Below are 12,123 nucleotides of genomic sequence, written 5' to 3'. Positions count from 1 at the left end.
CTTCAACTATCACCTTCCAACTTGAGCTCCTTTCCCTCCCCTCCCCACCACTTTCTTACTCTGGTTTCTTCCCCCTTCCTTTCCAGACCTGATGACGGATCTCAGCCTGAAACGACGACTGTTTACTCCTTTCCATCAATGCTACCAGGCCTGCTGAGTTCCTCCACCATTTTGTGTGTGTTACTCAACATTTTAGAAACAGTTTTTTCCCCCCTTTCTGCTATCAGAATTCTGAATGGTCCATGAATCTATGAACAGAACCTCACCATTTTGCCCTTTTTACACTATAATTTTTATATATTTGTTTTTGTAACGGAGTATTTTTACTGCTGGCCCAAAACAACAAATTTCATAACATACAATATGTCAGTGATAACAAGCCTTCTCTGTGCATTGTCACCTTGTCGCGGTGGAGAAGCTTGTGTGGTCCTGTAATCCCGAGAGCGATGCCGTCTGGAGCTATGCTCCTGGTAGGGTCACCCATGGCGGTGAGGTCCCTGACAAAGAACAATCCAACCAAGACCTCAACGGTGGAACAGGCGGACGAAGTTACTTCGAACTCAACAGCTGTGAAGGTGGATGAAGGCTGCAACAAATCCATCAGCTCCAATCGTCGTGGTTTCCATGCCATTGGAATCAGTTGGTTGATTTGTGAAGTATCGTGTGCTTCTTGGAGTGCAACATCAAGTACACGTTAAACAAATACACACACAGGCGTCTTCGCTCTGTGGGCCACTTCTTCAGAACGAAGACCATCATCCTCGACCTCGAGGGATAGTCACGACGATGACGACAACAAGCCCAGTTCTGATTCTGATTAAAACCCTTGCATTGACCATGAAAGCACCAATTTGCTATAAAAACCTATCTGATTCATCATTATTCTTCATGTGAGGACACATCTGTTCATAGGCCTGACAATATGGTTGATTCATCTGCTTGCTGAATTGAGCTAATGAGCCATTTTGTTCAAGCACCCAGTAGATGTACTGTATTTGCCTTCAATATCCACATACAAATGTTACAATAGTCATGGGTGACTTCAATATACAGGTAGATTAGGAAAATCAGGTTGGTGCTGGATTCCGGGAGGGCGAATTTCTAGAGTGCCTATGAGATGGCATTATATAGCAGTTCGTGGTTGAATCCACAAGAGGATCAGCTATTCTGAATTGGACTTTGTGCAATGAGCCAGAATTGATTAGAGAGCTTACAGTAAAAGAACCTTTATGGGCAAGTGATCATAATATGACTGAATTCACCCTGAAATATCAGAAGTTAAAGCTAAAGTCAGATATATCAGTATTACAGTGTAGTAAAGGGAATTACAGAGGCATGAGAGAGAAGATGGCCAGTATTAATTGGAAAAGAATACTGACAAGTATGTTGGGAGAGCAGCAATGGCTGGAATTTCTGGAAGCTATTCAGAAGGCACTGGATACATACATCCTAAAGAGGAAGGAGTATTCTGAAGGAAAGATAACACAACCATGGCTAACAAGAGAAGTCAAAGCTAACATAAAAGCCAAAGAGAGGGATATAATAGAGCAAAAAGTTAGTGGGAAGTTAGAGGACTGGGAAGATTTAAAAACAACAGAAGGCAACAAAAAAAGTCATTAAGAAGGTAAAGATGGAATACAACAGTAAGCTAGCCAATATCGAAGCAAGAAGGCTGCGAGTGAAACATCTGAAAGAATTTTCGGAGAGGAGGCATTCTACTGCTCGGGGTAAAGAGAGGCAAGACTGCGCAGGCATGTGACGTCAGCCAGTAGAGAGCGGGAAAGGTTGAAAAAGACTGCCATATGCAGCGGGCAGTGGAGTGAGAGGGCTTCGGCTCAAACGGGGCTTCAGCAAAGAAGAGTTAAGGCGAAGAAGTGATTCGCAGACATTCACAGATAACAGCCTTCGGCTTCCCCAGCGGACTCTTCCCTTTCTCCCGTGGTCCTCTTCTGCTAACATCCGTTGCTCTGACATGGCACGTGAGTTCAGACCCATGCCGTGCTCCTCCTGTGACACGTGGGAACGCAGGGAGGCTGACAGTGTCCCTGAAGACTACATGTGCACTGGAGCTGCGCACGGTCTCACTTTGGAACATCTGAGATGCTGGGAATATTGTGGGTAGCACATTTAGTGCGTTGATTACACCGCAGTTTAAGGATCTAAGGCAAGATAGGGAATGGGTGACCAACAGGAAGAGAAGTAGCAGGAAGGTAGTACAGGAGTCTCCTGCGGTCATCTCCTTCCAAAGCAGATATGCCGTTTTGCAGTGTGTTGGGGGAGATGGCTCATCAGGTGAAGGCAGCGGTAGCCAGGATCATGGCACCGTGGGTGGCTCTGCTGTGCATGAGGGCAAGAAAAAGAGTGACGGAGCTGTTGTGGTCGGGGATTCCATGGTAAGGAGAATAGAGAGGAGCTTCTATAGCCGCAAACAGGACTCCTGTATGGTATGTTGCCTCCTGGGTGCAAGGGTCAGAGATGTCTCGGAGAGGCTGCAGGGCATTCTGAAAGGGGAGGATGAGCAGCCAGCTGTCATGGTGCGTATAGGTACTAATGATATAGAAAGAAAGCAGGATGAGGTCCTACAAGCTGAATTTAGGAAGTTAGGAGATAAATTAAAGAGTAGGACCTGTAAGGTAATAATCTCAGGATTATTACCGATGCCACGTGCTAGCCAGAGTTGGAATAGCAGGATAGCTAGAATGAATGTGTGGCTTGAGCAGTGGGGCAGGAGGGAGGGTTTCAGATTCTTGGGGCTTTGGAACCGCTTCCGGGGGAGGTGGGACCAGTACCGTCTGGACGGTTTACATCTGGGCAGGGCTGGGATCGAATTCCTAGGGAGATTGTTTGCTAGTGCTGTTGGGGAGGCTTTAAACTAATATGGCAGGAGGATGGGAACCCACACAGAAGAGGGAAGTGATGCAGAGACCAAAGCTAAAGTTAGTGAAGAAAAAAATAAGAGTAGAGTGCATAAAAGTAAAAAGCAAAAATCGCAGAGGTCACTAGATTCTAAAAGGACAATAAGTATAAGGGCACTTTATCTAAATACCCATAGTATTAGAAACAAGGTGAGTGAACTTGTGGCACAGATCAGTACCAAGGCATATGATTCAGTGGCCATTACAGAAACCTGGTCACAAGGTGGAGATGACAGGGAATTAAATATCCAAGGGTATCAGGTAATACGGAAAGATAGGCAGGAAGGCAAAGGAGGTGGAGTGGTGCTCTTAATTAAGGATGAGATCAGGGTGACTGTGAGAGACAACATAAGATCTACGGAGCAGAATGTTGAGTCCATCTGGGTAGAGATTAATAGTAAAGGGAAAAAATCACTGGTGGGTGTTGTCTATAAGCCACCTAATAAAAATACTGCAAAATTCTTGATTATTGCAGGCGATTAATCAAGAAATAACTGAGGCTTGTAAGAACAGAACGACAGTTGTCATGGGGGATTTTAACTTCCACATAGATTGGGTGAATCAGGTTGGTCCAGGAAGTCTTGAGGAGGACTTCATAGAATGCATCCGTGATGGCTTTCTTGAGCAGCATGTTAGTGAACCTACAAGGGAAAATACTATCTTATATCTAGTCCTGTGCAATGAGACAGGTAAGATTAACGATCTTGTAGTCAGGGATCCTCTTGGAAAGAGTGATCATAGTATGATTGAATTTTGCATTCAGATGGAGGATGAAATAGTTAGATCTAAAACTCATGTGTTATCCTTGAACAAGGGAGACTACAATGGAATGAGGGAGAAGTTGGCGAATGTGGATTGGGAGCACAGGCTATTTGGTAGGACAGTTGAGGAAGAGTGGAATACTTTCAAAGAGATTTTTCACAGTGCTCAGCAAAAGTATATTCCAGTCAAAAGTAAGCACAGTAAGTGTGGGGAGAGCCAGCCTTGGATAACTAAGGAAATAAAAGATAGTATCAAATTAAAAGCTCATGTGTACAAAGTTGTGAAGAGTAGTGGGAGACTGGAGGATTGGGAAAACTTTAAAAAGCAACAAAGAACAACTAAGCAAGAAATAAGTAAAGGGAAGATAGAGTATGAAAGTAAGTTAGCACAAAATATAAAAACAGATAGCAAACGTTTTATAAATATATAAAGCGGAAGAGGGTGGCTAAAGTCAATGTAGGTCCCTTGGAAGACAAGAAGGGGATATTGATATTGGGTGATAAGGAAATGGCTGAGGCATTGAACGACTATTCTGTGTCGGTCTTCATGGCGGAGGACATGTCTAATATGCCAAAGAATAATGTTATGGATGAAATGGGAGGTGAGGACCTCGATAAAATCACTGTCACTAAAGAGATAGTGATGAGCAAACTGGAGGGCCTTAAGGTAGATAAGTCCCCTGGTCCTAATGGGATGCATCCCAGAGTGCTTAAGGAATTGGCGAAGGTTATAGTAGACGCGTTGGTAATCATTTATCAAAATTCTCTTGACTCTGGGCAGGTCCCGGCAGATTGGAAGACAACAAATGTCATGCCACTTTTTAAAAAAGGATGTAGGCAAAAGACGGGCAACTATAGGCCAGTTAGCTTAACATCTGCAGTCGGGAAAATGCTTGAAGCTGTCATTAAGGAAAAAATAGCAAAACATTTAGAAAGGAGTGATTCCATTAGACAAACACAGCATGGATTCAGAAAGGGCAGGTCCTGTTTGACAAACTTACTGGAGTTCTTTGAGTACATAATGAGTGCAGTGGATAGAGGGGAACAGGTGGATGTCGTACACTTGGATTTCCAGAAGGCATTCAGTAAGGTGCCGCACAAGAGACTTATAAATAAGATATGGGTGCATGGAGTCGGAGAAAGAGTTTTGACATGGACAGTGGATTGGTTAACCAATAGAAGGCAGAGTGTTGGTATAAATGGGTGTTTCTCCGGTTGGCAGTCAGTGGTGAGTGGGGTGCCGCAGGGGTCGGTGCTGGGCCCGCAGCTGTTTACCATTTACATTGATGATTTGGAAGAGGGGACTGAGTGTAGCGTAGCAAAATTTGCTGATGACACTAAACTGAGTGGAAAAGCAAATTGTACAGAGGATGTGGAGAGTCTGCAGAGGGAAATAGATAGGTTAAGCGAGTGGGCTAAGGTGTGGCAGATGGAATACAACGTTGATAAATGCGAGATCATCCACTTTGGAAGGAATAATAGAAGAGCAGATTATTATTTAAATGGTGAAAGATTGAAGCATGCTGTTGTGCAGAGGGACTTGGGAGTGCTTGTGCATGAATCACAAAAAGTTGGCTTGCAGGTACAACAGGTTATTAAGAAGGCAAAGAGAATATTGGCCTTCATTGCTCGAGGGATTGAATCCAAGAGCAGGATGGCCATGCTGTAACTATACAGGGTACTGGTGAGGATGCACCTGGAGTACTGTGTGCAGTTCTGGTCTCCATGTTTGAGGAAGGATATATTGGCTTTGGAGGCAGTGCAGAGGAGGTTCACCAGGTTGATTCCAGGGATGAAGGGGTTAATCTATGAGGCGAGATTGAGTCGCCTGGGACTCTCTAGAATTCAGAAGAATGACAGGGGATCTTATAGAAACATACACAACTTTGAAAGGGATAGATAAGATAGAAGTAGGAAAGTTGTTTCCATTAGTAGGTGAGACTAGAACTAGGGGACATTGCCTCAAGATTCAGGAAAGAGAATTTAGGACGGAGATGAGGAGAAACTGTTTTTCCCAGAGTGGTGAATCTGTGGAATTCTCTGCCCAGGGAAGCAGTTGAGGCTTCTTCACTAAATATATTTAAGATACAGTTAGATAGATTTTTACATAGTAGGGGAATTAAAGGTTATGGGGAAAAGGCAGGTAGATGGAGCTGAGGTTACGGACAGATCAGCCATGTTCTTATTGGAGAGGCAGGCTCAATGGGCCGGATGGCCTAGTCCTGCTCCTATTTCTTATGTTCTTATGTAATATTATTAAAAAGATACCAAAAGTTTCTTCAGATACATAAAGTGTAAAAGAGAGGTGAGAGTGTATATCTGCCCGCTGGAAAACAATGCTGGAGAGGTAGTAATGATGGACAACAAAATGGCAGATAAACTGAACATATATTTTGCATCAGTCTGCACTGTGAAAGACACTAGCAGTATGGTGGAAGCTCCAGGTGTCAGGGGCCATGAAGTGTGTGACGTCACCATAGTTAGAGAGAAGGTTCTTGGGAAACTGAAAGGTCTTAAGGTAGACAAGTCACCTAAACCAAATGGTACACCCCAGGGTTCGGAAAGAGGTGGCAGAATGGATCATGGAGGCCTTCAAGAATCGCTAGATTCTAGAATGGTTCCTGAAGACTGGAAAATTGCAGCCTTTGTTCCACTCTTCAAGAAGGGAGAGGGGCAGAAGAGAGGAAACTATAGGACACTTAGTCTGAACTCAGTCGTTGGGAAGATGTTGGAGTTGTTTATTAAGGATGAGGTCCCAGGGTACTTGGAGGCACTTGGAAAAATAGGCCATAGTCAGCATGGATTTCCTCAAGGGAAAATCTTGCCTGACAAATCTGTTGGAATTCTTTGAAGAAATATCAAGCAGAATAGATAAAGGAAAAGTGGTTGATGTCGTGTACTTGGATTTTCAGAAGGACTTTGACAAGGTGCCACACATGAGGCTGCTTAACAAGCTATTCCTTTATGAGCCCACGGTATTACAGGAATGATTCTACCATGGATAAAGCAGTGGCTGATTGGCAGGAGGCAAAGAGTGGGAATAAAGGGAGCCTTTTCTGGCTGGCTGCCAGTGACCAGTGGTGTTCCACAGGGGTCTGTGTTGGTACCAATTCTTTTTAGATTAATAGTCAATGATTTGGATGATGGAATTGATGGCTTTGTTGCAAAATTTGCTGACAATATGAAGATAGGTGGAGTGGCAGACAGTTTTGAGGAAATAGAAAGGCTACGGAAGGATGTAGATTAGGAAAATGGGCAAAGAAATGGCAGCTGGAATATAGCGTCAGGAAGTGTATGGTCATGCACTTTGATAGAAGTAGTGTCATATGAAGAGCGTTTGATGGCTCTGGGCTTGCATTGACTAGGATTCAGAAAATAAAGGGTGACCTTATTGAAACCTATTGAATGGCAAAATCCTTGATTGAGTGGATGTGGTGAGAATGTTTCCTATGGTGGAAGAGTTTAACACCAGAGGACACGGCCTCAGAATAGAAGGGTGTCCTTTTAGAGCGGAGGTGAGGAGGAATTTCTTTATCCAGCGAGTGGTGAATCTGTGGAATTCTTTGCCACTTGGTGGCTGTGGAGGCCAAGCCTTTATGTATATTTAAGGAGGAGGTTGATAGATTCTTGATTGGTGAGAGCACGAAGGGCTACGGCGAGAAGCCAGGAGATTGGGGCTGAGGGGAAAATTGAATCAGTCATGATGAAATGGTGAAGAGACTTGAGAGCCCAAATGACCTAATTCTTCTCCTACATTTTATGGTCTCATACCTCAAACAGAATCAAAATCATGCCCTATCTATCGACCTAAAGGATTGTCACCCCGTAACAATCATCAAGACAACCAGATACAGTAGATGACCCCAAAAGACTTCATGAGTACTTTGAGTGAATGGTAATGGTTTGCTTTAAATCCCACACTTCAGCTACATTGCACCATTTACAGCTCCCCTACTGCTCAAACTGGTCCACTGACGTTGTCATAGCCTTGGCCTTCTACTCCACCCTGTCCCATCCCACCTAGAAGGCGATTCCTCATATGCCAATTTTGTTCATTGACTTCACCTTGGTGTTTAACACGACCATCTCTCAGAGGATGTCCTCAATGGGACTCAACACCTTTCTCTGTAAATGGATCTTGGACTTCATGGAAAGACCCCAATCAGTCTGAATTGGCAACATCTCAAGCTCCATCAGGCTGAGCACTGGTGCCTCCCAGGGTGTCTACTCAGCCCACCGCTGGCTCATGACTGCACTGCCAGAACCAGCTCAAACCACAGCATCAAGTTCACTGATCATCCTACAGTGCCTGCTGCAGGGGAAACAGCTTGCTCTCCAAATCGTACTGTCCTGGCTTGTGTATCACATAGAAAGCTGGATTACAACATCTATAGTCAAACCCAACCAACAGAGGGTAGCAATTTGAAACATAGAAAACCTACAGCACAATACAGGCCCTTCGGCCCACAAAGTTGTGCCGAACATGTCCCTACTATTACTAGGCTTACCCATAACCCTCTATTTTTCTAAGCTCCATGCACCTATCCAAAAGTCTCTTCAAAAACGCTATCGTATCCGCCTCCACCACCGTTGCCGGCAGCCCATTCCACACACTCACCACTCTCTGTGTAAGAAAGCTTACCCCTGACATCTCCTCTGTACCTACTCCCCAGCACCTTAAACCTGTGTGCTCTTGTGGCAACCATTTCAGCCCCGGGAAAAAGCCTCTGACTATCCACACATCGTGGTTACAAAAAGATTTAAGCTTTCTATATTTTGTGGACTTCAGGAAAGGGAAGCCAAGGGAACACACACGAGTCCTCACCGAAGGATCAACAATGGAAAGAGTAAGCGGTTTCAAGTTCCTGGGCCCAGCGTACTGATGCAATTATAAAGAAGGCATGACAGCAGCTATATTTCATCTGGGGTTTGAGAAGATTTGGTCTGTCACTAAAGCCTCTGGCAAATTTCTACAGATGTACCGTGGAGAGCATTCTAACTGGTTGCATCACTGCCTGGTGTGGAAGGGCCACTGCACAGGATTGGAAAAGGCTGCAGAAAGTTGTAAACTCATCCAGATCCATCATGGGCACTGCCACCCCCAGCATCATCAAAAGGTGATGCCTCGACAAGATGGCATCCATCATTAACATCCCCCATCAGCCAGGACACGCTCCCTTCTCATTACTAGCAGCAAGAAATTGGTACACCAGCTTGAAGACAAATACTCAAACGTTTTAAGAACAGCTTCTTCCCCTCTGTCATCAGTTTTCTGAATGGACAATGAAACCATGTACGCAACCTCACTATTTTTTCTCTTCATTTTTTCGCTCTTTTTCTGCACTACTTAATTAATTTTATGCATATAAATATACCATATTGTAATTTATAATGTATTGTACTGTACTGATGCTGCAAAACAACACATTTCACAGCATACGCCAGTGATTTTAAACCGGATTCTGAAGCTCAATCAACACACCCAATAGCAATAGGAAAAGCATCTGAAATACAGTCTGCACCTGCTGGACAGACAGAGCAACACGCACAAAATGCTGGAGGAACTCAGCAGGTCAGGCTGCATCTAGGGAAGCGAACGAACAGTCGACGTTTCGAGCTGGGACCCTTCATCAGGACGGGAGAGGAAGGGGGAAGAAAGCAGAATAAGGAGGTGGGGGTGTGGGAGGGGTGCGGCAGGTAGCACTTAAGAGCAGGTGGGTGGATGCGTGGAAATGAAGTAAGAAGCTGGGAGGGGATAGGTGGAAGAGGTAAAGGGCTGAAGAAGGAGGAATCTGATAGGAGGAGACAGTGGGCCATGGGAGAGAGGAGGAGAGGCACTGGAGGGAAGTGATGGGCAGACAGGCAACTTGGTCACCAAACGGCAGCAAGAAAGGGACAACCAGACTGAATGGTTGGGAGCAGCTTACCCTGCTGGTGTCTTACCATGTCAGTATACGCAGTATGGCAGTCAATAGCCTTCCTCAGGGCTGCTAACTTCTGGTGTGCCTGAGGGAAGAAAGGTTAGCCATATTAATCACCATGGCACAGTACGTTCGGGCAAAATGGTGTTCTGTTACTTGTCCAATCCGTTAATGCCCGATTGTAAAACTTGTGAAATCAGTCCACCTTTCTGAAGAGAGCTGGACTATGCACCTCTATAGTCACGTCATTACACTGGTGCCCAGTGAAGAGCATCCCAACAAGGTGCATCACTGTGGCGTGCGGAAACTTCGCTGCGGCAGTCAGGAGGGCTCTGCAACGGGTAGCCAAAATGGCCCAACACATCCCTGGCACCGCCGTAAATACAGAGAGGTTCCAAGGATCCCACCCACCCTGTTCATGGGCTGTTTGCCCCAGGGAGGAGACTACGTAGCATCCATGCCAGGACCATCAAAAACAGTTACTTTCCCCAAGCAGTAAGGCTGATCAATACCTCCACTCACTAACCCACTCCTCCAAACTCCCCCCATCACCACTACGTTATCATTGCCCATCATAGAGTCACATTATGTACACACTCCTGTGCCTAGCATCACTTCATCTAAATTGACTCAATCTATGTACATAAGCATTCTTATGAATTGTTTTTTTCATGTTCTTTATGCTCATGGTGTTTTCTATACTGCATCAGGTCTGGAGTAACAAACATTTTGTTCTCCTTTACATTTGTGTACAGAAGAATGGCATTAAACAAGCTCGAATCTTGATCTCTCACCTTCACCATGAATGGAGCATTAGAACCGTCCTCGCCTGCTCTCCAGTCCAAACATATTTGAGTCTGAAGTTCCTTTCTCTCCCAAGTCAATTCTCCCTGCGAGGATGGTGATGGCTCGGTGCGTGTAAAGTATTAAGTGAGGTAATGCTGCAACTCTATAAAACTCTGTTTGGACCACACTTGGAGGATTGTGTTCAGTTCTGGTTGCCTCATTATAGGAGGGATATGGAAGAGGAGATTTACCAGAATGCTGCTTGGTTTAAATAGCAACACACACACAGAATACTGGAGGAACTCAGCAGGCCAGGCAGCTTCTCTGGAAAAGAGTACAGTCGACGACTCGGGCCAGGACCCTTCATCAGGACTGGAGAAGGGTCTCAGCCCGAAATGTCCACTACTCTTTTCCGTAGATGCTGCCTGTCCTGCTGAGTTCCTCCAGCACTCTGTGTGTGTGTGTTGCTTGGATTTCCAGCAGCTGCAGATTTTCTCTTGTTTGGATTATTAGAGGGTAGGTTGAGCAAGCTGGGGCTCATCTTTTTTTTTTGGAGTGAAGGAGGATGTGAGGTGATTTGAGGGAGATGTACAAGATGATGAGGCATAGATAGAGTGGTAAGTCAGAGACCTTTCTCCCCAAAGTAGAAATGGCTAATACCTGCAGAGAAGACTCAATAGGCCAAATAGCCTAATTCTACTCCAATGTCCTATGGTCTAATATGAGGGGGCATAATTTTAAGGTGATTGGGGGAAAAGTGTGGAAGGGGGATGTCGGGGGCACAGAGAGTGGGAGGTGCATGGAACGTAATGCTAGGCTGGCAGTAGAGGCAGAACCATTAGGGACATTGAAGACGCTCTTGGGTAGGTACATGGGTGATGAAAAAACGTAGGGCTATGTAGGAGGGAAGGGTTAGATTGACCTTCAAGTAGGTTGAAAGGTCAGCACAGCATCATGGCCAAAGGGGCTGTACTGACCTGCAGTGTTCTGAAGCAAATTTCACGTGACATAAGACAGTGATTGAGTTTATATTTCCACCAGAGTTTCACAGGGATGCCAATTGTGACATTGCCTCATTTGATACTAATTGCATACCACTTTCTTAAAGTCAAGGTCGAGTTTACCGTCATGTGCACGAGTACATGTAGCCACAGCCCCAATGAAAAACTTACTTGTAGCAGTTATCATAGGCACAAGATGTCAGAGACAAAACATTCGCAGGAAATAACATGAATTAAATACAAGTTATATCATATTGTAGGAGAATACAACAAGAGGAAAAGAAAAGGAAGTCCATTGTGGTGCAAAGAGGTCACCATGTTGCTACACTGAGGGAGAGATTAGAGTTGTGCAGTTTGGCTCTTTTATGCTAATTGAGTGTGGTTTCTGTTCACATTACCACTGAGTATTATCACCCATTGATACGTCTGATTTAAAACACAGTTACTAAACATATTACATGATACAATAGAATTTCTATCCCATTAGATATAATTTAATTGATTTTCCCTCATTCAATTTTCTCGTGAGGACTTCGGAAACCACCCTACCGACTTGCAGCAGTTTGTGTACATGTGCAAAGAATTAAACATTACGATAAACTACAAAATAAACAAAGTGCAACCAGAAAGGAATAATCAAGTTGCTTTCATCGACCAGGTGGTGTCTATTTAATTTGTGAGAGTAAATACAGCGAGGCGCTTTCAAACGTAGAAACAGGAGGAGTACTCAGTTCCTCTA

General features: G+C 44.6%; 1 protein-coding gene across 1 annotated transcript in view; it reads right to left on the bottom strand.

The window, feature by feature from the left end:
- Positions 1-12,123, bottom strand: part of LOC134346534 (carnitine O-acetyltransferase-like) — a 70,328-nt gene that overhangs the window by 5,892 nt on the left and 52,313 nt on the right. The window contains exon 12 of the mRNA XM_063047945.1: positions 9,620-9,682. Within this exon, the coding sequence (XP_062904015.1) occupies positions 9,620-9,682 (63 nt within the window). The remainder of the gene's footprint in view (positions 1-9,619; positions 9,683-12,123) is intronic.

Source organism: Mobula hypostoma, chromosome 5 (assembly GCF_963921235.1).
Source record: "Mobula hypostoma chromosome 5, sMobHyp1.1, whole genome shotgun sequence".
Lineage (NCBI taxonomy): Eukaryota > Metazoa > Chordata > Chondrichthyes > Myliobatiformes > Myliobatidae > Mobula > Mobula hypostoma.
This window is presented reverse-complemented; position numbering and strand designations above follow the sequence as displayed.